Genomic DNA, 26,422 nt, shown 5'->3' on the forward strand with positions numbered 1-26,422 from the left:
TTGTTAGACTGTTATTTGGCATGTCTTGTTACTTGCTAGCTACTCTATTGACAGTGTGACAAGAACATGGCGTGGTAGCTAACTTGTTAATTGTTTACAAACAAATTTGTGAATGTGCTAGAAAGCTAAACAGCGACCTAGCTAGCTAGTTGACTGCTGTGGCTAACCAAAAATGACTCATTTTGAATGTTGGATCATCTTACACTTTGATGCTTTAAAGGTGTTTTTACACTATGATTTAGAACATTCAAAGCAACTGGGAAACGTCCATGGCAAGCATTGTTGTCACCTGCTAACTTCTGAGCGATAGGAAGCATGAGCACCACCACCAATCAGCCTACACACCCATCATTACTATGACCACTAGCATAGCCATGTCAGCAAATGACTGCTGTCTGAATACACACAAATCTGATTTGGTCACTTGTATCTTGCTGTTTGGACAGTCAGTATTCCAAAACGGAATGTGTGAACAAGGCATAAGAGCTTTCCACACCTGGATTGTGCAACTGGTGGAAAGCAGACTGAACCAGGTTTTCGTCTAGGATTTAGCCTGTGCTTAGCATTCCGTTTATTTTCTTCCCAGTCCTCATCAATTACAAGCATACCCATAACATGATGCAGCCACCACTATGCTTGAAAATATGGAGAGTGGTACTCAGTAATGTGTTGTGTAGGATTTTCCCCAAACATAACACTTTGTATTCTGGACAAAAAGTGAATTGCTTTGCCAGATTTTTTGCAGTATTACTTTAGTGCCTTGTTGCAAACAGGATCCATGTTTTGGAATATTTGTATACTGTACAGGCTTCCTTCTTTTCACTCTGTCAAATAGGTTAGTATTGTGGAGTAACTACAATGTTGATGATCCATCCTCAGTTTTCTCCTATCCCAGCCATTGAACTGTAACTGTTTTAAAGTCAATGTTGGTCTTAGGGTGAAGCCTGAGTGGTTTCCTTCCTCTGCAGCAACTGAGTTAGGAAGGACACCTGTATATTTGTAGTGACTGGGTGTATTGATGCAACATCCAAAGTGTAATTAATAACTTCAACATGCTCAAAGAGATATTCAATGTCTGCTTTTTTTTTTTTTTACCCATCTATAAATAGGTGCCCTTCTTTGCAAGGCATTGGAAAACCTCCCGGGTCTTTGTGGTGGAATCTGTGTTTGAAGTTCACTGCTCGACTGAGCGACCTTACAGATAATTTTATGTGTGGGGTACAGAGATGAGGTAGTCATTAAACAATTATGTTAACCACTATTATTGCACACAGAGTAAGTTTATGAAACTTATTATGTGACTTGTTAAGCAAATTTATACTCCTGAACATATTGAGGCCTGCCATAAGAAAGGGATTGAATACTTTTATTTTGTAAACATTTCAAAAAACATAATTCCACTTTGACATTATGGGGTATTGTGTGTAGGCCAGTGATACACAATCTGAATTGAATCAATTTGAAATTCAGGCTATAACAAAATGTAGAAAAGTCAAGGGGTATGAATACTTTCTTAAGCCACTGTAGTTCACTACCAGACCCCTTATCCATAATTTGAGACACGGACTGGTTTTGATGCTTTAAGAGCAATATCATCGCTTCAGCTTCAGCGTCATGTCAGAGGTCAATGGAGGTAAAGGCGACATGGTTCACCCATCATTGACCACAGACAGCCAATGAGAGAGCAGGAAAGTATTCCTAAGTAAACACTGCACCTTAAGAGGGAAAGAGGACAGAGGTAAATATCTACAGCACAGAGAATGTGATGGAAGGAGAGAGGAAAAGAGGGGTGGACGTTCTTGTGGGTGGAAGTGGGGAGGGGGAGCGTTAAGGGGGGCACAGGGAAGGGGTGCAGCAGCAGGCGTCTGGAAACAGTTAAGGATAGATCACAGGCCTGTACGCAGGACGAGGGTGGGAAATGGAGAGAGGGCGGAAGAAAGAAGCCCTGGGAAGAGAGGGGGGAGAAGCAAGAGGAGGAGGAATCCTTCAAGGGGGTCAGTGGAAACATTGAAATTGATCTTAAAAATAATTGTGGGCACTTAAATTGTTTTATTTCTGTTTTCAACTGGATTACTTAATGTGTTCTATTAAAAGCATGTGTAGTAAAACTTCTCCAACTTCTAATCTGATCACGATACAACTGTGGAACTGTTACATCGCCATGAAGATGTTCCTCCTCACAAGGCAAACTTTCATTTATTGTCATATACAGTATGAAATACTGTAAATTGATTAATTGTTCTGTTTTTAGAAGTAATCAACAGAATCATAAAACGTGCTGAAAAAAGTATTACTGGTACTTTGAGTACTGTAAAGCCCTTTGGGCTACAAGTATTCTAGCCTATGAAAGGTTCTATATAAATAAGATTAATTTGTTATTATTTGAAATCCCCTGACTATCCAGCTAACAGTTACTCAAACTTAGATACAGTATATCTTTAGAGCTTTAAGCCTGTGTAAAGAAACTGCCCCTGGCACTTCCGTTCCCCAAACTGAAACTCTTAAAATGTTCCAACAACATGACTCGTACATTTCCTCCCCCGCCTCCATCCTCCTGGTTCTAATAAAGCTGAGGATCCAGAGAGAGATGGATTGGACGTCGCACTGCACTAGGCTAGCTAGGGCCTTGTGTAATGTTTGATTGATTTCATTATACATTTTTTTGGGTTCTCTCACACACTTCAAAGGCACAGGGAATACAAATGCAGGCGCACACACACATACACACACACACACACACACACACACACATACACACACACACACATGGAGGCACACTTACTGGCACGCACACACACATTCACAAAGACACGCACAAGCATGCACACACTCCCTCCCCCTCCATCCCCTCTGTGTCACTGGTCTACAGTACAGTTCACATTCCCACAGTGTTTCTCTGAAACTTTCCCAGGCCCGCTGATCCACTGGGGATGGTGGCGGGAGCACCAGGGCCCGGAGGTCACGCCGTCCCAGAAGGACATGCGTCAGAACACTCAGAGAGCGATCCGCAACCCGGGAAACAGTACATCAATATTTATGAGCACGAGACACCTCAGTGTCACAAATGACAACTATACGTTGATGAGTGGCGATGGAGAGTGGACACCAGAGTTGACCCTAAGGATAGGAAAACACTCTCACTGCTCGTGCCTATAGGCATTAAAATGCTTCTGGGAAAGACAGACTGCATCAGAGACTCTGTGGTTTTGTAGAGTGAGGCTGTGAGGCAGTATAAGAAGATACAAATGTGTCTGTGCAGAGTAGATCCCCTGCTGATTTTGTATGTTTGCCCACTGACAAAGAAATGATCAGTCTATAATTTTAATGGTAGGTTTATTTGAACAGTGAGAGACAGAATAACAACAAACAAATCCAGAAAAACGCATGTCAAAAATGTTCTGAATTTATTTGCATTTTAATGAGGGAAATAAGTATTTGACCCCCTCTCAATCAAAAAGATTTCTGGCTCCCAGGTGTCTTTTATACAGGTAACGAGCTGAGATTAGGAGCACACTCTTAAAGGGAGTGCTCCTAATCTCAGCTTGTTACCTGTATAAAAGACACCTGTCCACAGAAGCAATCAATCAATCAGATTCCAAACTCTCCACCATGGCCAAGACCAAAGAGCTCTCCAAGGATGTCAGGGACAAGATTGTAGACCTACACAAGGCTGGAATGGGCTACAAGACCATCGCCAAGCAGCTTGGTGAGAAGGTGACAACAGTTGGTGTGATTATTCGCAAATGGAAGAAACACAAAATAACTGTCAATCTCCCTCGGCCTGGGGCTCCATGCAAGATCTCACCTCGTGGAGTTGCAATGATCATGAGAACGGTGAGGAATCAGCCCAGAACTACACGGGAGGATCTTGTCAATGATCTCAAGGCAGCTGGGACCATAGTCACCAAGAAAACAATTGGTAACACACTACGCCGTGAAGGACTGAAATCCTGCAGCGCCCGTAAGGTCCCCCTGCACAAGAAAGCACATACACAGGGCCGTCTGAAGATTGCCAATGAACATCTGAATGATTCAGAGGAGAACTGGGTGAAAGTGTTGTGGTCAGATGAGACCAAAATCGAGCTCTTTGGCATCATCTCAACTCGCCATGTTTGGAGGAGGAGGAATGCTGCCTATGACCCCAAGAACACCATCCCCACCATCAAACATGGAGGTGGAAACATTATGCTTTGGGGGTGTTTTTCTGCTAAGGGGACAGGACAACTTCACCGCATCAAAGGGACGATGGACAGGGCCATGTACCTTCAAATCTTGGGTGAGAACCTCCTTCCCTCAGCCAGGGCATTGAAAACGGGTCGTGTATGGGTATTCCAGCATGACAATGACCCAAAACACACGGCCAAGGCAACAAAGGAGTGGCTCAAGCAGAAGCACATTAAGGTCCTGGAGTGGCCTAGCCAGTCTCCAGACCTTAATCCCATAGAAAATCTGTGGAGGGAGTTAAAGGTTCGAGTTGGCAAACGTCAGCCTCGAAACCTTAATGACTTGGAGAAGATCTGCAAAGAGGAGTGGAACAAAATCCCTCCTGAGATGTGTGCAAATCTGGTGGCCAACTACAAGAAACGTCTGACCTCTGTGATTGCCAACAAGGGTTTTGCCACCAAGTACTAAGTCATGTTTTGCAGAGGGTTCAAATACTTAATTCCCTCATTAAAATGCAAATCAATTTATAACATTTTTGACATGCGTTTTTCTGGATTTTTTTGTTCTTATTTTGACTCTCACTGTTCAAATAAACCTACCATTAAAATTATAGACTGATCATGTCTTTGTCAGTGGGCAAACGTATAAAATCAGCAGGGAATCAAATACTTTTTTCCCTCACTGTATATTGACATAACCTGAAAGGCCGCTCAGCTAGGAAGAAGCCACTGCTCCAAAACCACCATAAAAAAAGACAGACTACGGTTTGCAACTGCACATGGGGACAAAGATCGTACTTTTTGGAGAAATATCCTCTGGTCTGATGAAACAAAAATATAACTGTTTGGCCATAATAACCATCATTATGTGTGGAGGAAAAAGGGGGTTGCTTGCAACCCGAAGAACACCATCCCAAACGTGAACCACAGGGGTGGCAGCATCATGCTGTGGGGGTGCTTTGCTGTAGGAGGGACTGGTGCACTTCACAAAATAGATTGCATCATGAGGAAGGAAAATTATGTGGATATATTGAAGCAACATCCCAAGACATCAGTCAGGAAGTTAAAGCTTGGTCGCAAATGGGTCTTCCAAATGAACAATGACCCCAAGCATACTTCCAAAGTTGTGGCAAAATGGCTTAAGGACAACAGTCAAGGTATTGGAGTGGCCATCACAAAGCCCTGACCTAAATCCTATAGAAAATGTGTGGGCAGAACTGAAAAAGTGTGTGTGTGCAAGGAGGCCTACAAACCGGACTCAGTTACACCAGCTCTGTCAGGAGGAATGGGCCAAAATTCACCCAACTTATTGTGGGAAGCTTTTGGAAGGCTACCCGACACGTTTGACCCAAGTTAAACAATTTAAAGGCAATGCTACCAAATACTAATTGAGTGTATGTAAACTTCTGACCCACTGGGAATGTGATGAAAGAAATAAAAGCTTAAATAAATCATACTCTCTACCATTATTCTGAAATTTCACATTCTTAAAATAAAGTGGTGATCCTAACTGACCTAAGACAGGGAATTTTTACTAGGATTAAATGTCAGGAATTGTGAAAAACTGAGTTGAAATGTATTTGGCTAAGGTGTATGTAAACTTCCGACTTCAACTGTATGTCATATATTGCCATAACTGTTCATGCATACTGCTCTGTAAACTCACCTCGGTCTTTCTCTTGAATACAAGCCATGTCTACTTATTTGCTACAGTGACAGACTAATCTACTGTTTTTTTGGAACATGTTTACTTGCCAACAAATTAAAGTTGAAATGATACACCAAGTCCCTGCATCATTTGTTTTAGTAGTAAGATTGTAGCTATTTTCTTCCAATTACATTTCATGAATATCACAGTGAATTAATCGAGAAGTTGAGGTCAACACTTTATTGGTTTCTGATGCAGCTGGAATCATTTAGTCACTTGTCAGTACACTTGTAAGAAAGATTATATAAAACATGATCAAACTCCATTATATACATATGTACAAGATCTAGCAATTTCTATACCACAGTTCAGTTGTGAGCATACTAGGCATGCTATATTATACTACAACATCAGTCTAACTGAATATGGATGTTGTGTTTGCTGAATATTCCAGGCAGGGTCCTGAATGTTCTTCAGCTGGTGAACCTCATCTTGTGTTGGGCAATGGCAGCTGGTCTGGCAGAACTGCATAAGCTCCATGACGTTGGACTCAGACTATACACTTTGGCTCTTGCCAGCCCCGTGCAGTCTTTTCCACTTCCGAGTCAGATGATGTTGAGCTTGTTCCTGGCTGATAGCTTTCATCCAATAGGTCTACAGGATCTGTACTTCTTAAGCTGGTGTCAAGGTCATCATCATCAGCAGCAGCAGGATTAGTCTGTAGGACATAAACAAGACAGTGATTAGCCATCATTTTACTACTTTGTCCCCATCAATGCACACTTAAACAAGGTACTAAAATCCACCCATCCCCCTCGTGTCAATAGATCCTGCTGACTAACACTTCCACACAATACCCATCCCCAACAGACACCAATCAGTCACCCACACCATCCCCTCCTTACTAATAACTCTGCTTTTCTTCAATTTAGACTTCAAGCTTTGCATACACAATCAACTAAGCCTCCGTAATACAGGTAACTACAATAGAAGTTGTAGCCTACTTATAAACACAACAACTATGACAACAAGACTGTATATATATTTTCTGTTGTATTTTTGACTTTATGTTTTTTTACCCCATATGTAACTCTGTGTTGTTTTTATCGCACTGCTTTGCTTTATCTTGGCCAGGTCGCAGTTGTAAATGAGAACTTGTTCTCAACTGGCTTACCTGGTTAAATAAAGGTGAATAAAAAAAAAAAAAATTAAGACACAGACCATGTTTATGCCTAGCTCCAGTATATTTATTTGCTCATCATGGAGTCATGGAAAGTTATAGCAAAGGTGACTTACACTAGTTCCTGGTGCTGAGTTTGATGTTGATGCTGCTGCAGATGTTGATGTGATCAGACTCTGTAAAAAGAACACACAGGCCAGTCACATTAGCCGATGCGTTAGTTAGTTAGCTAGCTAACAGTTAGATACGGTCCAGTAGGCTGTAGCTAACGTAATCTAACGTAGCTAAAGTTAGCTTGCAAAATTACAAATCACATCGCCAGATAGCAGCTGGCTAATTACAATGATTTGCTTTGGAACGTCTAGCCAGCATATTATGAAAGCTAGCTAGCTATATTTAGATTTAGATAAACAGATGTAGTTTGCTAGCTAATTAGCTAGCTAGCTAAGTTTGCTACGTTACCTCTGCTTGACGATGAAATGTTACCCCAGCAGCCTGTGCTTGCTTGTAGTTTGCACATCCAGGTACTGAGCACCACACCATGACTAAACTTTACAGTTGTTGTAAACACACGCACAAAATTTTTTTTATTTGCAAGATGATGTTTTATGAACGAGTGGCTGGTCCAGTGAGTCACGTTAGCTACTACCTGTTGACACCCATTCTCAAACGGATCCACCTAGACAGGGGCGGCATTTTGTCCTGAAATCTGTATATTGTGGTTACAACCAGGAAATGTAGAGGGCCCGTTTCTACCGGTGAGATGCAGAAACGCTCGTATTTGCGTGTAGTGAGGACATTCTTAATATGACACATATTATATGTTAATAACATATTAATGAACATATACAGTTAAAGAGCAAAAAAAAAAAATTGCATACTTGCTACTGTGATTCCTGAAAATGCAGAGCCTGTTGATGGAATATTTTTAAAATCCAAAATTATACTTTTGTTACATTGTTTTCTAGCTCAGCTAGTTAGCTAGCTCTCATTGACCACCAAACGTTTCAAATGCTAGCTAGCTAGCCACTTAATATAACTTGTTTTCTCAAAATGTATGTTACCTAGCTAAGTTAGCAATGTTATGAATATGACGCCCCATCTGCTCTCAACATCAAGCAACGATTTGAGAGCACTATTTAGCCCCAAAAGTGGTTATAGATTTGACTGCATGATGACAGCGAATTCAGAGCCATTCAGTGTCTAGCTACACTACAAACATAATTTTACCAGGTTCTCGTGAAGCAATTTTAATGACAGTCCACCACAAGAGTTTCCTGATTAGCAAGGGGTAGTCTGTGTTTAATTTCATTGTGTTTTATAAACACAGTTTGACATCATTGTGAGGGGATTTCGCCAGTGGTTGAATGGGGATTTGGGCTTCCCGGGAAAATGTTGTCTGAGGTTGCAACAGTAACCAAGGGGGGTGAGGCTTAGTGAAGGGTCAATTGAAGGGTGTTATCAGATTTGAGTGGTCCATAGATAGAGTGGTTTTGTATGTACTGTCCCTTTCCCCCATTGGCCATGGTCGACGTAAAGATAGGTGTTTACATTGGAGATGTCATGGTAATCACCATGCATGAGATTTCCAGCATCCCTGGGAAAACTCACACTCTGGGAACACAGTTTTAAACACCTATCTCATGGCTGATTGACCCTTCCCAGCATTCACTACCAACTCCACTACACTCAGTGTAACCCCCACCCCTTCACCCCCCTGACATAGAGGATGGTTCGACCCAACCCCACCAGGGAGCATGCAGGCGGCCCGGCCCACGCACAGGCACAGGATACAGCTAGTGTGTAAACTGAATTTCCTCAGCAGCCTTCGTGCTCAATCTCTGGGTATTATCCATACTGGTCCGTGTTTGAGTTAGACATCTGGCAATGATGTTGCAGTCAGCACATGATGAGGTGGGAACCACTTTCCCAATCACATTTGCAACCAATCGTTTGCCTTACTGAGTGTGTCCCGAGGGGAAGCGGGGAGACAGTGTTTGAAAGAATGAAAAATACATTTTATAACAAAAGACAGACACTTGGTCCAAAAAGCTTATTTGAGCGCAGCTGGAGAGTCTTCACTTCCTGTATGGGGAAACATGCGGCCATGTGTGGGTGTGAGGGAGTGATTCAACAGTGATGCTGCAGATCACCAAGACCACTGGCCAGACACATAGTACAGCACAACACAACGTAGCCAGATACAGAGTACAGTGCAACACAACACAACCAGACATGCAACATAATGACACAAAAAATAGCACATCACAATCAGAGACAGAAGAGCACAACACAGTGCAACACAGACAAAACACAGGTTCAAACAGACAAATGAACACAGACCAGACAACTGTACACAGGAAAACACAAGACAAAGCATAAATCATGACAAAATAAGGGACAGAATTAGCAAGATCAAGAAGAATGAGAGACACCACAACAATGGATAGAACACAACCTCAGACGTTACAAACAAAACAGAGAAGGGACACGCTGACAGGCAGAACACAGTTTATGACACAACACCACAACAAAGTGAGCAGTACAACAAAAAGAACACAAGAACAGACACAAAGCTTACTCAACACAGAGGGTTCTGTCTATACATAACACGTGTGCAGAACGTGGTCCTGAACAAAACAAACCTCTCCAACTTTGTGGTCACCTTTTTCTATTACGTACTATACATACTATACATGGAGTGGACATCTTCCAAATCACATAACTAATATAGTAGCTATAGATACGTTTACACATCATTGTCATCCTCCAGCTCTTTCTGGAGTACTCTTTAGATAACAGAGTCAGTCTCTGAGACAAGACTCCTGGTCTCCAAGGAGCACTGCTTCCAGCCCCCCTTCCACTAACACTGCCTCAACATCAGTCTTTTCCTCTTTGACTTACAGAGACAGTAAAACTAACCCAACAACCAAAGTTTAGGGAATGCTTTGTGAGATTTCAGTCCAGATATATAGTATCTCTGCATAACCATATGTCTTCTCTACTGTAGCACTGGGTGTGTGTGGTCTGTACAGTACAGAACAGTACCTGCTTTTGACCAAAACCACTTATCTGCCAGTCTGTGAGAGGGGATATACAGTGCCTTGCAAAAGTATTCATCCCCCTTGGCATTTTTCCTATTTTGTTGCATTACAACCTGTAATTTAAATTGATTTTTATTTGGATTTCATGTAATGGACATACACAAAATTGTCCAAATTGGTGAAGTGAAATGAAAAAAATTACTTGTTAAAGAAATTCTAAAAAATAAATAACGGAAAAGTGGTGCATGCATATGTATTCACCCCCTTTGCTGTGAAGCCCCTAAATAAGATCTGGTGCAACCAATTACCTTCAGAAGTCACATAATTAGTTAAATAAAGTCTACCTGTGTGCAATCTAAGTGTCACATGATCTGTCACATGATCTCAGTATATATACACCTGTTCTGAAAGGCCCCAGAGTCTGTAACACCACTAAGCAAGGGGCACCACCAATCAAGCAGCCCCATGAAGACCAAGGAGCTATCCAAACAGGTCAGGGACAAAGTTGTGGAGAAGTACAGGTCAGGGTTGGGTTCTAAAAAAATATCAGAAACTTTGAACATCCCACGGAGCACCGTTAAATCCATTATTAAAAAATGGAAAGAATATGGCACCACAACAAACCTGCCAAGAGAGGGCCACCCACCAAAACTCACGGACCAGGCAAGGAGGGCATTCATCAGAGAGGTAAAAAAGACACCAAAGATAACCCTGAAGGAGCTGCAAAGCTCCACAGCGGAGATTGGAGTATCTGTCCATAGGACCACTTTAAGCCGTACACTCCACAGAGCTGGGCTTTACGGAAGAGTGGCCAGAAAAAAGCCATTGCCTAAAGAAAAAAAGAAGCAAACACGTTTGGTGTTCGCCAAAAGCCATATAAACATATGGAAGAAGGTACTCTGGTCAGATGAGACTAAAATTGAGCTTTTTGGCCATCAAGGAAAACGCTATGTCTGGCGCAAACCCAACACCTCTCACCACCCCGAGAACACCATCCCCACAGTGAAGCATGGTGGTGGCAGCATCATGCTGTGGGGATGTTTTTCTTCGGCAGGGACTGGGAAACTGGTCAGTCTTCCAGAGATTTGAGACTGGGACGGAGGTTCACCTTCCAGCTGGACAATGACCCTAAGCATACTACTAAAGCAACACTCGAGTGGTTTAAGGGGAAACATTGAAATGTCTTGGAATGGCCTAGTCAAAGCCCAGACCTCAATCAAATTGAGAATCTGTGGTATGACTTAAAGATTGCTGTACACCAGCGGAACCCATCCAACTTGAAGGAGCTGGAGCAGTTTTGCCTTGAAGAATGGGCAAAAATCCCAGTGGCTAGATGTGCCAAGCTTATAGAGACATACCCCAAGACTTGCAGCTGTAATTGCTAAAGGTGGCTCTACAAAGTATTGACTTTCTTGTTTGTTTCACACAAAAAAATATTTATAATCTTCAACGTGGTAGGCATGTTGTTTAAATCAAATGATACAAACCCCCCAAAAATCTATTTTAATTCTAGGTTGTAAGGCAACAAAATAGGAAAAATGCCAGGGGGGTGAATACTTTCGCAAGCCACTGTAAGTAACATTTCAAGCCTATGGGCATTTTCCATCCACATCCAAAGTGTAAACCACATGTCACTTGAACACAGATGTATTCTACTGTAGATTAATCTACATTACAATTGTTTAACATTCTTGAATTGACCTATTTCTTCATTTGTTATTAGGGTCACTGCATGAACAGCTTAATGTGCCAGAAAACAAATACTTGTCGGAAATACCAATACTTGTCTGACACTGTGTCGCAGTCTCTTCGGAAAATGAACTGGAACTTGTGTTTATAGAACCAACTAAGTCTACATCCTTGTAGAACAACACCACGCTAACTCAGCTCTACAAGCTTAATAGATCTTAGCTTTCCTGCAATTCAACTACTGACCCTTCAGTAAGGATCACATAGAGGCCATCTTCTATAGACTAACTGTTAACTTCCCTGTTCGTACAGTAAGTGTACTACAGCTTCTGCCAAGAGGTTTGGACCTTCATGGCACATGAGGTAACGAGGAAGTGTACGCCAGAGATGCTGATTCATGCACCACTCCAGCTGTTCCCCCTATATCGCTACACTATCATCACAGTACAATATGTTAATTGAATGAGACATTAGAGGAAACTGCAGAGAAACTGATATAACAGCAAAAGTCCCTTGCTGTATTTTCTCCGCTTCTCAAAATGCACCGCGGTGGTGTTGGATTATCATGGGTAAACAGTGACTGGTGTCTGAAGTACCCTACCTCAACAGAGCTATGTCAGACTTCTTATTTGGGAAGCTGTGGGTTCTGGCTAGCTCCTATTTAAATGAAGCTGTAAATGCTACTGAGAAGGGTTATGGTAAAAACCAGTGGTTAAAGGGGTGGTAGTTGTTGGATGTGGCTGACGTTTGATATCAGTTTAATGATCTCGTTTGCAACTCATTTGGAAAACTAAACTAGGGAAAAGGCTTAAAAAGCATTAAAGAGGGGAAAAACACTTTTTTTTAAACAAAGTAGCTCTTATTCAATGTCTCATTAAGTGTTTGTCAAAATAAAAACTATTTTCCTGTAATCAAATGTTTGTTCTTTACTATCAAGGCAAAAAAACTTTAAAAAACTAAGTACTGTACTTCCAATGGAACATCATCTTTAGTGTCTATGACGTAGTGTTAAACGCACATCCAGTATTATCACCAGGCAACGATAATATGTTATAAAAAGACGAAGGGCAGAGTTCCAGTAAAATAACAACCGAAAACCCGTGGTGAACTCTTCCCACTCCTAGGGAAGATACCGGATGTAGAGACCTAGACACTGACAACTAGCCCCAGTCCCAGTCACTAGACCCTCTCCCCCTACACCCCCCAACCCACTCCACTAAGCCCTCCCCATCTGGCAAGTAAAACACCCATGTCCCCCAACCCTCACTCCCACCTCTCAGCCCAAACACTTGAGGGAATAGCAGACCCCCCCCCCCCCCCCCCCCCCCCCCCCCAACCCCCCACCCCAGACCCTTCCCTTCCCCGTGAGAAATAGAGGACGCCTACACTCCTCAAAAAAAAAGGAAAGAAAAAGAAACAGCTGAATATAATTACAGCTCTGACTGGCTTTAAATCCCTCTTGTTTTCCATGGCGGCTTCCAACAACACAGCCGAGAGAGGGAGAGAGAAAAGGAAGGAAAAGGAGATTTTTAAAAAAGTTTGCAAAGTGTGTTAGTTTGAGCATCACAGCAGCTTTACAGTGGGATCAGGACTATGGGGGTCAACTGACCCTGCTTTGAGGAATTTCAGATTATTATTTTCATGTTGAAGGATAAGTGTTTTAATGAGAGATACTCATATAGTGGTGATTCTCTATTTCCATCCCTAAGACTCAGGGGTAGTTTCAGTCATGATTTTAAGGAGGGAAAATGTAATTACACATAAGCTAGGTATGTACACTGTAGTATCATCAGCTTAGCTTTTATCTTTCAAATTCACACACAGTCAGAGTAGCAAGCCAGACAAATTCACTGTAGCCAAGGATTATTTTGTCTCAGTTTTCCTTCGTGTGAAAGGTCTTATCACTTCTGAGAGCTACAGCATGTTTTCCTTTGCCCTCCTGCCCAGTTTGTATCACCAGCAATAATCCCTGACATGTTTTAGTTGGACCGAGGACAGCGCCAGAGGAAACATCACTGTTTTCAATGAAGCCACAACAGCCTTAATCGTCATACTGACTCCATTCTCCATTTACTTTCATTGTATGATACTTTTATGACGAAAGCTCGCTGTCAATACACTATAGTCTATATGACTTCCTGGGATGTGTTTCACTTTCTTATGAAGCCTTATTACTCTGTTACGAAGCTTTTACAAAACCCTTCTATTTCTATTATCCTCCAAAGAGAGTGGCTGGCTGAAAACTGTCACACCCTCTCTCAGATATGATGCAGCTGCTTCTCGTAGTGTTGTTGAGTGAGAGGTGGGAGGGAGAGGAGTGGTGCAGGCCAGACCTGGACAGGATGTATTAGCTCAGCACTCCTCACAACTCATTAAGTGTTCTATGTTCTAATGACTCTGTCAGTGGAATGGTTTGTACAATAGGAGGAGGAAGAGGTGGAGGAGGACGAGAAAGAAGAAGGCTTTGAGTAGCAGACTGTTTCAACCACCACTGGACTTACTGGAGTGGCTATCTCTTAGTCCAGAATTATAAGGGTGATACATAATGAATCAATGGATTATTGAGCACTGGTAAATTATTCATATAATGTTGTGTTCTGGTAATAGCAGGAAGATGTGGCTTCGCAGTGTTGATCTCTACATATGCTATAGCTGTAGTATAAGTTAGAATGGCAACACTTCAAGAAGGAGAGCTAAGTGCCAGGTGCTAAATCCTTTATTAGTACCAAGATCTAAACAGCATTAGTGCCTGGGCTTGATTCTAGACACTTATAACTTTGGAAAGATCAATCATAGGCCTCATTCAATGTGCTGCAGAGCTTGTAGCTATAAGCTACCACACTGGTACTTCAGACCATTTGGGTTAGTGCCTGTGAGCCGCCTGTTGAATCAGATACACTGCATGTCTTCTGGATGGTCATAATGTGAATCACATTTCTCACTTTGGCTGGCATGCAGGGAGCTCTGAGAGCCAGGACACAGCTGATGACTGCTGAAAGATTAGTTCTACTGCCAGACAGAGAAGAGGAGAGGGGAAGGGAGGGGACAGGAGAGGAAAGGAAAGGAGGGGAGGGAAGGGGAGAAGAGAAGACTGCAGCACTACAACAGCACAGGGAGAACTCTCTCTCTATCCAACATACCGGCCCCCTGTCACACTGTAAGACAAAATCCCCACAATGCTCCAAACGTGCCTTAAATTAAACTTCTGGATGTCTTAGAATGTGAGATTGAATAGGGTTTAGCGGAGGAGGTACATAGCATGTTAGTGATAAACTGCAATTATAAAACAATTCATAAAACACTCATTATAAAACAATGGTATGAACATAATTTTTTAAGCTCATTAAACAGGCTATACATGTCCTATAAATATCCAAACAGCTTGTGACAAGATGGTTACACATGATAAAGAACTGTACTTCAGAGGAGAAGAGACAGAGATGAGGAGTCAACAGTAAAGCACATGTCATGCTAACATCGGTTGTATCAAACAGATCCATCTGCATTACAGTACTAGAGTGTTGTCTGTTTGTGGCTCTACAACCTAAACCGCCCCATGCCAGAGCATCGGTATACCAAAGGCTTCTAGCATCTGACCGTAGTCATAGAACAGCAGTCTCAGGTGCACAACATCTGTTGGATGAAAGAGCAACATGCCACACGTCTTTGTTATGAGATTAAATTACTACTATAACCATAAGGTATGTAATATGTATGCCAGCTCAATAACTGAAACATCCACAGTGATTAAGTCTGTCTGTGTGGGGATGTCAGAGAGTGGAGTATGTTTGTATGAATGTCTGCCTCTCTCTCCTTTCTGCCCAGATGACACAGACACAACTCACTGTTCTACAAGCAACACACGCTCACCAATGACAAAGCTAAAACTCTATGGGCCAGTTTCCCGGGCACATATTAAGCCTTCTCTAGAACTAAGAAGCATTTTTAATGGAGAATCTCCATTCACATCCTGTTTCAGTCTAGGACTAGGCTTAATCTGTGTCCGGGAAACCGGGCCCAAATGTATTACACTTACAGATGTAGGATCTTAATCTGATCGCTCTTTTGTTCCTGGGAATTTTCCTGCACCACAGGAAATGCAGATGAGCTTTGTGATTGACATACATTCACTGAAAACCCACTCTAACACATGGTTATATTAACAGTATTGCGCTTTTCATGTAGCCTACTTTTGGCCAGCTAATAGCCTAACCACCCATCAAGCAACATTATGGACTAAACATTCAAATCCGGTTCAAATTATTTTGCTGTGACAATAGTCAAATTAATATCTGTATGTGTTTGTATGTGGTTAAAACAAAACACAGAGTTGTATCCTCAACTGAAGACACTGAGGACTCCTATGACGTGAATGATGCTATGCTGTGATAATGGCTCCATGGTTGTCAGTGGCTCCCCTGCGTAGCTGTGCGCAGAAGATTGATTATGTAAAGGTCATTCACCAGGACTACAGGGCATCAATGGTTCACTGGTGAGGACCAGTGGTTCACCAAGGGTGAGTTGAGTATGTGAGTGTGTGTGTGTGTGTGTGTGTGTATGTATGTGTGTGTGGAAGACCTTCCTAATATTGAGTTGCACCCCCTCTTTTGCCCTCAGAAGAGCCTTGTCGGGGCATGGACTCTACAAGGTGTCGAAAGTGTTCCACAGGAATGCTGGCCCAAGTTGATTCCAATGCTTCTCACAGTTGTGTCAAGTTGGCTGGATGTCCTTTGGGTGGTGGACCATTCTTGATACACACAGGAAATTGTTGAGCATGAAAAACCCAGCAGTGTTGCAGTTCTTGACACAAACCAGTGCGCCTGGCACCTACTACCATAACCCGTTCAAAGGCACTTAAATGTTTTGTCTTGCCCATTCACCCTCAGAATGGCACACATACACAATCCATGTCTCAATTGTCTCAAGGCTTAAAAATCTTAATTTAACCTGTCTCCTCCCCTTCATCTACACTGTTTGAAGTATATTTAACAAGTGACACCAATAAGGGGTCATAGCTTTCACCTGGATTCACCTGGTCAGAAGAGGTGTTCTTAATGTTTTGTATAATCAGTGTATATTCACAGCTATTTTCCGTCCTCCTCTGGGTACATTGACTTCAATGCAAAACCTAGGAGGCTCATGGTTCTCACCCCCTTCCATAGACTTACACAGTAGTATGACGACATCTGGAGGATATCCTCCAACCTATCAGAGCTCTTGCAGCATGAACTGACATGTTGTCCACACAATCAAAGGATCAGAGAATTAATCTAATAATGAAAGCATAAGCTACAGCTAGCTAGCACTGCAATGCATAAAATGTGGTGAGTGGTTGACTCAAAGAGAGACAAAGACAATAGTTGAACAGTTTTGAACAAACTAATTTCTTCAAAAATTATGGAGAAGCAGCTGAGACAGAGAGAGAGAAATAGCTATATTTCGGTGTATTTTTTTCACTTTCACTTACCTAGCTAGCTAATGCAGCTAGCTAATTTAGTCTACTCAAATACCCGACTCAAACAGAGAGGAATGCTATTTATGTTAGCTAGCTGGCTAAGGCTATCCAACACTGGAACTCTTTCAAGTCAGGGTAAGCTTTCGGTTTTATTAATTTATTGCCTCCGGGGCCCGCAGGTGTAACTGCTAAACTGCTTGCTGTATGTACACAGTACTGCGTGATTGTAGTGGGTTTACTAACATATTAGTTCTAGAAGCTATGTTGACTATGATGTTAGCTAATATGGTGACAACGATGTAGGCTGTGTTTACCGGTTAGCAGTTATGGTATGAAGGTTTGGCTTGGAAAGTTCAGACAGCTGTTGTGTTGTGCACTGAAGTCCACAAGCGAAAGGAAAAGGTGAGAGGAGGAAAGTGTGTAAATAAAATAAGGAATTATACAATGAGCAAAGTGATTATGCTTTTTGTATGTGGCTGCTATTACATTTACATTTTAGTCATTTAGCAGACGCTCTTATCCAGAGCGACTTACAGTTAGTGAGTGCATACATTTTCATACTGCTATGAAAGTGAACTGTGTGTGCGGGTGATCAGGGGTGTATTCATTCCACCGATTCTGTTGAAAAACTTTTCTTAAATGGAAGCAAACGAAATGGGGATAAACCTACCTGAATTTGTCCAATATAAACTCTTGTTTGCAACTGTTTGGACTAATAATTACACCCTAGATCAGCTAGATGCAGGCAAGAGTATGCAAGGCGGTATTGAATGTGTCACTTTCTGTCACCTTGATTAATCAAATTTGTCTCTCGACCTGTCATCCAATATGCTGTAGTAGAAATAAGACCATGCTCATAAAAGAAAATCGTCCTCCCCAATCTTAAACAGCACCAACCGCCAACACACACACAAAACACACAATGGTATAAGTCTGGCAAGACATTCCATGAAATGAAACACAGACAGCCATTCCGTGACATTAAACACACACAAAGTTAACTAAATTAATCAATTCCCAATTAATCATTACAACAGAAAATATGTTTGCAGAAAATGCCATTATCCAGTTGTGGACAGCTACAGTACAGTAGTGTATTAGTGAGGTGATAGACAGCCATGTAATTGAATTATTCATAGTGGGATTTCTGTCGCAACTAATTGTATTTAGACATCCTTCATGTCCAGTAATAAATCATAGGCTCTATTACAGTTGCCAAAAATGTATTAGTCAGAAAAACTGTAAATGTGAAAGAAAACGAAAGAGCCAAACTGAAACAAAATCCTCTTACCTTCAATGTATCAGTTCTCGGCTGTGTCTTGGCTCCTAAAACATGATCAAGTCTCAGTCTCTGTGAGTGTCTCTCTCTCTCTCTCTCTCTCTCTCTCTCTCTCTCTCTCTCTCTCTCTCTCTCTCTCTCTCTCACACTTTCTGTCAAATAAGTGCTCTTCTGAGTAACAGTCTCTAGTAACAGTCTCCAGCAAGTTGTGTTTTTAAGGGTTGGACTAGATCCCTCTGAAGTGCAGGACTGTAGGGTTTAGGGTGAATCTCCAGTGTCCTGGGAGTCCGTCGGAAGAGGTACCGCTCTGAGCTCTCTGTTTATGTAGTCAAATCACAGCACAGGGGGTCTCCTCTCTTCTGGTCTGCTCTCCTCTGCTCTCTTCTCACATACACTGATAAAGTCAGCCCACTGCTCTGCCGAACAGCGAACAGAAACACACACTGTCTCCCTCACCCAGAAGAGACTGCCAGTGGTCCTGGTCCACCACTGCTGAGGCTCTAACACATGGAGAGAGAGAGAGAGAGAGAGAGAGAGAGAGAGAGAGAGAGAGAGAGAGAGAGAGAGAGAGAGAGAGAGAGAGAGAGAGAGAGAGAGAGAGAGAGAGAGAGAGAGAGAGAGAGAGAGAGAGAGAGAGAGAGAGAGAGAGAGAGAGAGAGAGAGAGAGAGAGAGAGAGAGAGAGAGAGAGAGAGAGAGAGAGAGAGAGAGAGAGAGAGAGAGAGAGAGAGAGAGAGAGAGAGAGAGAGAGAGAGAGATCAGGTTGTGTTTGTTGTTCTAAGGTTCACCACCGGTGTGATTTGTTTGAGGTGTAACTGAACTGAAGCAGTTCCGACAGTCACTACTAGCAACAGGATCGGACTGCATCTGTATCTAAGACTCAAAACAAGTACAACAAAGAGAGAGAAAGGGACAATTCCAGGAGAAAACGTGTTTTGGCAAGCCTGTGCCAGGCTATAGAAAACAAACGAAAAACAAGTCTCTCTTTCACTTAGTAACATAACTCAGCTTCACTTTCAGTAATAATCACCTCATCTACACAAAGTGTGAAAGCGCGAGAGAAAACAGGTTAGAGACTACAGGAGGTTTGTACTGTGCACAGGAGCTCTGCTTTCAGTGTGAAAGAATCTCTCTCTCTCTCTCTGTTTTCAATGTCTGTGCCCATGTCTGTTTTCAATCTTGGCCGGATTCCTAATTTCTCCTTTCCCAGGATATGAGTGGATGGCCTGAAAATTCATAATGCCAGCCAGCAGCTGACTCAGGCCTTTCTTTCTGTTAGAAAGAGAGGGCCTCCTGAGAGGGAACGGGGGGTACAGAGAGTGAGAGATGAGGGGGCAAATTGGACCAGACTCTCCTTTAATTGTGTGAGTCAATGTGAAGGCTCAGCAGCAGTAATTAGAGGGATGACAGTTACAACACAACACAGGGAGTTAAGAGGGGACAACAACAGTCTTCAGAACCGCCAGTCAGAGCATAGTGGGCCCCACCTCACAGTTGTATACTAATGCAATAGTAAACTACTGTAATACTTTATAATACATATTATCTTGTTCTCTACAAGCCCAAAGTGAGCTCATAGTGCAGTATAAACGTTGCACAGATCGCTGCACTGCGGCCACTACCACAACATCAATGACTTCAACTTCTATCACTGTAATATTAGCCCTCTGCTACAGCTGTTGCTTCTCCATCTACTGTACCAGATGTAGACAACATCCTCTTTTTGAAATACCAGTAGTAGTAGTAATACCATGGCTGATGTTTTGAAAATACCATTAGTAGTATTTGTAGTAGTAATAATAGTAACACCATGGCTGCTGTTTTACCTCTATACAGTACTCATTGCTTCCCCACACACTCTTATCTATGAGGATGAGGGGAGCTAAGACACAAACTGTCTAAACATCCTCCAATTAAAAACAGGCCAGCTCTTCTCCTGGGACAGACCCTCACGATAGAAATCGTCTAAGCCCTATGACTGGCTAGGCCAAGAATGCCTATGGACTGACTGGCTGGGACACCCATGTGTTGTTGGGAGGCCTGGTCCGTTATCAACAGTCATATTTACATGGCCTCACTTAAGGGGGGATAGCTTTTACAATGGCACAACAGTTGGAGTAGTCTAGGGAGTGGTCAAGAGAGGAAATGTTTTGTTTTGTAGTAAAAGGGAAAATGTCAAACCCTATATAGAAAGCTTAGTAGTGAAACAAATCACTAATTCGATCTAGGATAAGGTGCCATGCAGTTCTGCCTACTGAATATTGGTTTTAACCAATTCATTATTTATGTGTGGAGAGTCTGAAATTGGGCAATCCTCATCAGTAGTTACAGTAAGAGAGAGTGTTTTATAAGAATTAATACTGGCCACAATTAAACACTTAAAGATAATTGTTATGACGTTATCTATGACTTGCTTGTTTGAAGTCTTTATTATTATTATTATTATTTTATTATTAAGTTTGTAAACGGTATGTGGGATAAACTTCAAGCAACCACATTTAGTATTGCATAATAAAGTATTACATAACACAGTAAGAATAGATTACAAAGCATATAGCAAGGCCCAGTAGGCCAGAGGGATAATGCCCATAGGGGGCAGCACAGGGGCATGTGCCCCCTCACATTTCTCAATTTTCTTCTGTAATACTACTAGCCACTTAGCAATTTTATGAAGTTGGCCTTTGATAGCCCAGATAGGTTCCCAATCTCCCAACCTCATAACTAGCTACCAAGATGCCATTTCAGACTATCAATCAAGTTTGGGTAGCTAGCTTGTCTAACTATCTTAGCTGGCATGCCTGCTGGCAAGGTTGGTAGACTTTTGAAAAGCAAGTAATAACTAAATGTACAGAATAAGACTCACATTCCTTTCAATCTTTTAACCCAGATATTAGCAGAGATGCAGAGAAACATATTTAGTTTCTTTAAAAAAGGACCACCACTCAGGAGGATACAGACAGCTCAAGAGGTATGCTTAGATATGCAGAAAAATTGACATATTTTTTAAACATAGAATTAAGCATAATGATTTTGTCTCTAGATTGCAGGAGAAAGCTGTTTCAGGTGTTCAGGCAAAATCTTCCAATTTACCGGTGACCACCTACCAACGATCCTCACATACTTTGTGCCCCCTCAGATTTTTGGGGTGCATGACACCCCTGCTGTAGGCCACAGGTTGCCTCAGGCTGTGACTTGAGTCCACTGTATCTTTCCCTCCAGGCGGAGGCTGCTGAACATCAAAGAATTGGGTCTGCCTGGGAACCCATAACAACTCATTACCGCCCAGAGGCAGTGCTCCTGACACGTGTAAGCGTCTCACAAGTGGCCCACAGAGGCTAGAAATCTTTGATTACTTCCCCAGTTACACTTTATGTGTTTACAAGACATACAGTAGGGAAATGCTATACTGTTTATGTAGGACTACTACACTTAACCACAGAGACAATTCAACCTACCTCTGAGTCTGATTCTTTTTTCTGGCACAGAGCAAGAGTCAAGTTCCTGTAACTCAGTTGTCTATATAAAGTATGTCCTATTTAAAGCGTTTTGTGGTTTGAAACTTTTCAGTAGATGTTGGAGACATTTTTCAGGGAGCTATAATAGAGTTTTAGACTTACATAAAGCTCAGACAGTTGGCTTTGCTCAAAGCTTATGTCTGGAATCTGTGTCAGTGGGTTGTGTAATGGACAGACTTGCCTGTTGAGCTGACGTGTGCATGCTTCGTGCGTGTGTGTGCATGCTTAGCATTCCTATCTGTCTGTCTGTCTTCTCATCTGTTTGTATGTAAGTCTGTTTGTCTGTCTGTCTTATTTGCAGCAACAACAAACAAGATATGTGTGGTCCTACCCAGTCCAACAAGATACCAGTGCTGAAAACACACTCTCCACAAAATATCTACTTTATAAGCTATTCTTTACATTACAAATGGTAGGGAAAGTGCATTAATGGGATTTACAGTACAGAATGAGCTGTATTCTGTCTGGGTTCCAGATGACTGTACATTTGTCTACACATTCTGATGGACATCAGGTTTATTGGGCGCCGGCAGGTGAATTTGGCTGGAGGCTTCATGAGTATTATAACAGTTTCTCATCCTTTAGTGTTCACTTGGCCGGTGCTAATGGTGGATTGTCGCTAATGGACGTCTAGACTAGATATTGACTTCAATCTTTAATAAATGCCTTCCCTTCCGAAATTCTAATGGATGGTGTCTTTTGCACCAGCTGAGTAGGCTGTCACTGTAGATTATCAACAATGTGACATATTTTTATTCATAAAATAATTATGTTTCCAAATGTGAACAGTAGAAGGGTCTATACCGCATTAATTGCCTCAGGTGAAAGTAAAAGTAGTTTTGAGATGGCAGGCTACTTCAAACCCAAGAAACTTCACAAACAGTAGAGGACAGCAGATCACACACATTAAATGTACTTTACCCCAGCATGTTGTTGTCCGTCATTTCAGGTTGTAGGGCTGCATGTCATGTCTGGTAATCTGATGCCCCCCTATGGTCACTGTAAAGTCATGCAGTGTTTCAGACTTTTAGGAGGGAATGTATCCCCCACCTCATACAGACACAAACACAGTGAATTACTTTGATTCAAGGAATAATTTTGTACATTAAATAATCATGATGTCCTCACCTCAATGGCCTCCACTGATCCTAACTTATTAATAAAACACCATTTCTGAAAAAGACCCTACATAATCTTGATGTGAGGGGCTGTGCTAACTAGGTAGTCCCTCCAGGTTGTAAAGTTGACGTCATGGAGATACCTTCGAACTGTCAACTTGTCCTGCAAACAACACTATATAAAGGTGTGGTGAGGTGTAACTGCTCGACAGGTGCATAGGTTACAGGAGGTTGATCGCGTAGATAGATTTCTAGGAATTTCTATAGAATTGGTGTTATAATTTTGTGGATTACCATGCGCAGAGGAGTTAATTCTTTGACATGTGCGTGAGTTACCTGCTGGATAAAAACACCAGAATGTACTCAAATTCTGTGGGACACCCGACTCAAACTCTGAACAGTCAGAACTTCATGCAATATACGGATTTGACTGGTTATCATCATGTCACAGGCATCAGTGACCCGCATGCCCAGATGACAGGTGTGTGGAACCCCACTTACTTCGCAGCTCCGCAGGAGGAGTGGTCACCGTATGGCCAGAGCGCGGACTTCCACGGTTTGAGCCCAGGTACAGAACAGATAAGTTTCAGTTCCCGTGATACGACATCCATCCTGCCTACGGGGCCGGGAACTCTTCCATCACTCAACTCACCTGCCGGGCAGTACTCTCCAGACTCAGACTGGATCAGACACAATGTACATTCATCCAGTACAGGTAAACTCCCCAAATCCCAATTCCTTGAGCCTATCTCAAATATATGAATTGGCCTAGTTTATTTCCTCAATAAAATGTATTTATTATGTACAGTAGGCTACTTATTGTTGAACGCCCAAAACTGTTTATGAACTTTGCGGAGAGTATTACACCTATTAGAAAAATAGTACAAGTTATGGACTTGTTGATCCAATGTTAGTGCTCAATGGCAGACGTCAGGTTTAATGTTTTGAGTGGGTGTAGGCTTACAGGACACAAAACAAGCATTGTTGACTCACTGAAAACAGAATACATATTCATATACATAAGTTCCAGAACCTTTGCAAAACGTCACACACATTCATCAAACAGAACCTTTTCACCTATCCCTTCCACTGGTTAAAATATTTTAGTGAAAAGCTAACATCCGAGGCCTGGGAGTCTGTAACCTGTGGTTCCCCACCCTCTCTGTCCACTGTGGGGGTGACACGGAGGGCATATAAGGCTGACAGCCAGGGGTTTGGTTTGGACTGGGCTGGGTGTCTCAGACAGGACAGGACCAACCCTCCTCTACAGGAAACTCTCCTGGCCTTATCTCACTTTGTGTTCCCCTCCTCGCCCTGTTGCGATCAATGTTCGGTCGCACCGTGCCGTCAAGACTTCTCCTGTGGATCAATACCATCTCCCTGACTCACCCGTCCCTGGCGCTGTGTGTGTGTGTGTGTGTGTGTGTACAGTATGTGTGTGTACGCACACAAGTGGGAATGAATGGCTATCTATGTAAACTCCTATGTAAACAGCTCTCACAGTGATAAGAACCACCACAGTAATGTCTTACACACTGCTTATGATTAACATGACTAATAGGGTAGATGAGGCTTCACAGGCGCCAGGGAGCTTTCAACCACCCCCATGTGTGAGACAACTCTAACATGGCTCCAGACATGTCTCCATCAGCCAGTTTTAGCAGTCTGTGGTGGTACTACTGTTCACACATTGTACAGCCTGAGTCATGGAGATATCTTCACACTGTTTACACTTGAATCTATGTATGCCAATCCCTCCAAGAGTTATACACTTTTTGTATTTATCATATCATCACCTAACATGCCAATTTAACCCATTTAGAACGTTGATTTCAAAATCCTTGAAAACTACTCAGTGCTGGATCATCCCTATAATAGTTGTTAGATAAATGTATTATTATGTTTGTTGCATTGTCATTTTTGTGTTTGGTTCCAGGAGGGAAGACGCGCACCAAGGACAAGTACAGGGTGGTGTACACGGACCAGCAGCGCCTAGTGCTAGAGAAGGCGTTCCAGTACAGCCGTTACATCACCATCAGGAGGAAGACAGAGCTGGCCCTGAGCCTCAGCCTCTCAGAGAGACAGGTGGGTCAGAGAGACAGACAGACAGACAGGTGTCAGAGAGACAGGTGTGTCAGAGAGACAGGTGTGTGTTAGAGAGACAGACAGACAGACAGGTGTCAGAAAGACAGGTGTGTCAGAGAGACAGGTGGGTCAGAGAGACAGACAGACAGACAGGTGTCAGAAAGACAGGTGTGTCAGAGAGACAGGTGGGTCAGAGAGACAGACAGACAGACAGGTGTCAGAAAGACAGGTGTGTCAGAGAGACAGGTGTGTGTTAGAGAGACAGACAGACAGACAGGTGTCAGAGAGACAGGTGTGTCAGAGAGACAGGTGGGTCAGAGAGACAGACAGACAGACAGGTGTCAGAGAGACAGGTGTGTCAGAGAGACAGGTGTGTGTTAGAGAGACAGACAGACAGACAGGTGTCAGAAAGACAGGTGTGTCAGAGAGACAGGTGGGTCAGAGAGACAGACAGACAGACAGGTGTCAGAAAGACAGGTGTGTCAGAGAGACAGGTGTGTGTTAGAGAGACAGTTGGAGAGCTGTAGAAAGAGTTCCAGTGCAGAGCTGGCCCTGGGACTCAGCCTCTCAGAGAGACAGGTAGATGACAGATATGTTTGTGAGAGTGACAGGTGGGTCAGAAAGACAGGTGAGAGCAACAGGTGAACATCACCTCACACTGCAGATACATTCTCATCATTCTCTGATATCGTCGCAGGTAAAGATCTGGTTCCAGAACAGGAGAGCCAAGGAGAGGAAGATTACCAAGAAGAAGATCGAGATGTCCCAGCAGGCCTCTAAGACTACAACCACCCTGACCCTTACCCCGTCCAGCCTGGCTGACCCCAGCAACGGCTCCATGGCAACCAGCTCCAGCAGCAGCAGCTTGTTGTCAGAGACAATATCAATGACTATCAAAGAGGAGTACTGAGGAGTTCCTTTACCGCGGACAAACTGTAAAACACTGGAATAACCATATTAAACTGCTGTTCCCATGACAATCACTACAGAAGATGTAATTGACCTCAGTGATATGATGATGAAAAAACTATTACATGCTTCTTGCACACCTCTAATAGAATACTACTGTCTGTGTTTTGATAAAAATAAGAACGAGAGAGAGTAGAACAGGTTACACTATGCAAATATGTATAAAGACATAAGTGCCTTACTTGCAACTGCTTTTGTGTTTATATTTTCTTGACCCAATTAATTTGTAACTGCAAAACAAGGGTAATGTTTTGATCAGATGTTTTTTTTTCTTTTTTT

General features: G+C 42.5%; 2 protein-coding genes across 3 annotated transcripts in view; one reads left to right on the forward strand and one right to left on the reverse strand.

Annotated features, from left to right (window-relative positions):
- The window catches only part of LOC311107628 (platelet-derived growth factor receptor beta-like), a 44,325-nt gene extending 25,424 nt beyond the window's left edge, over nt 1–18,901 (reverse strand). For both annotated transcript variants that reach the window (XM_084150150.1, XM_084150149.1), the window contains exon 1: nt 18,471–18,901. The gene's annotated coding sequence lies outside the window, so the exon portion shown is untranslated. The remainder of the gene's footprint in view (nt 1–18,470) is intronic.
- A 4,507-nt stretch (nt 18,902–23,408) lies between these two features.
- On the forward strand, nt 23,409–26,084 carry LOC311107385 (homeobox protein CDX-1-like; the record flags this gene model as incomplete). The annotated part of the gene is made up of 3 exons (XM_084149878.1): nt 23,409–23,804; nt 25,026–25,174; nt 25,872–26,084. The coding sequence occupies exons 1-3, from the start codon at nt 23,411–23,413 to the stop codon at nt 26,082–26,084; spliced, it is 756 nt and encodes a 251-aa protein (XP_084006004.1). The 5' UTR covers nt 23,409–23,410.
- Nucleotides 26,085–26,422: the final 338 nt, after the last annotated feature.

The sequence above is a fragment of the Coregonus lavaretus genome (genome assembly GCF_964263955.1).
Source record: "Coregonus lavaretus genome assembly, chromosome: 32".
NCBI classification, from domain to species: Eukaryota; Metazoa; Chordata; class Actinopteri; order Salmoniformes; family Salmonidae; genus Coregonus; species Coregonus lavaretus.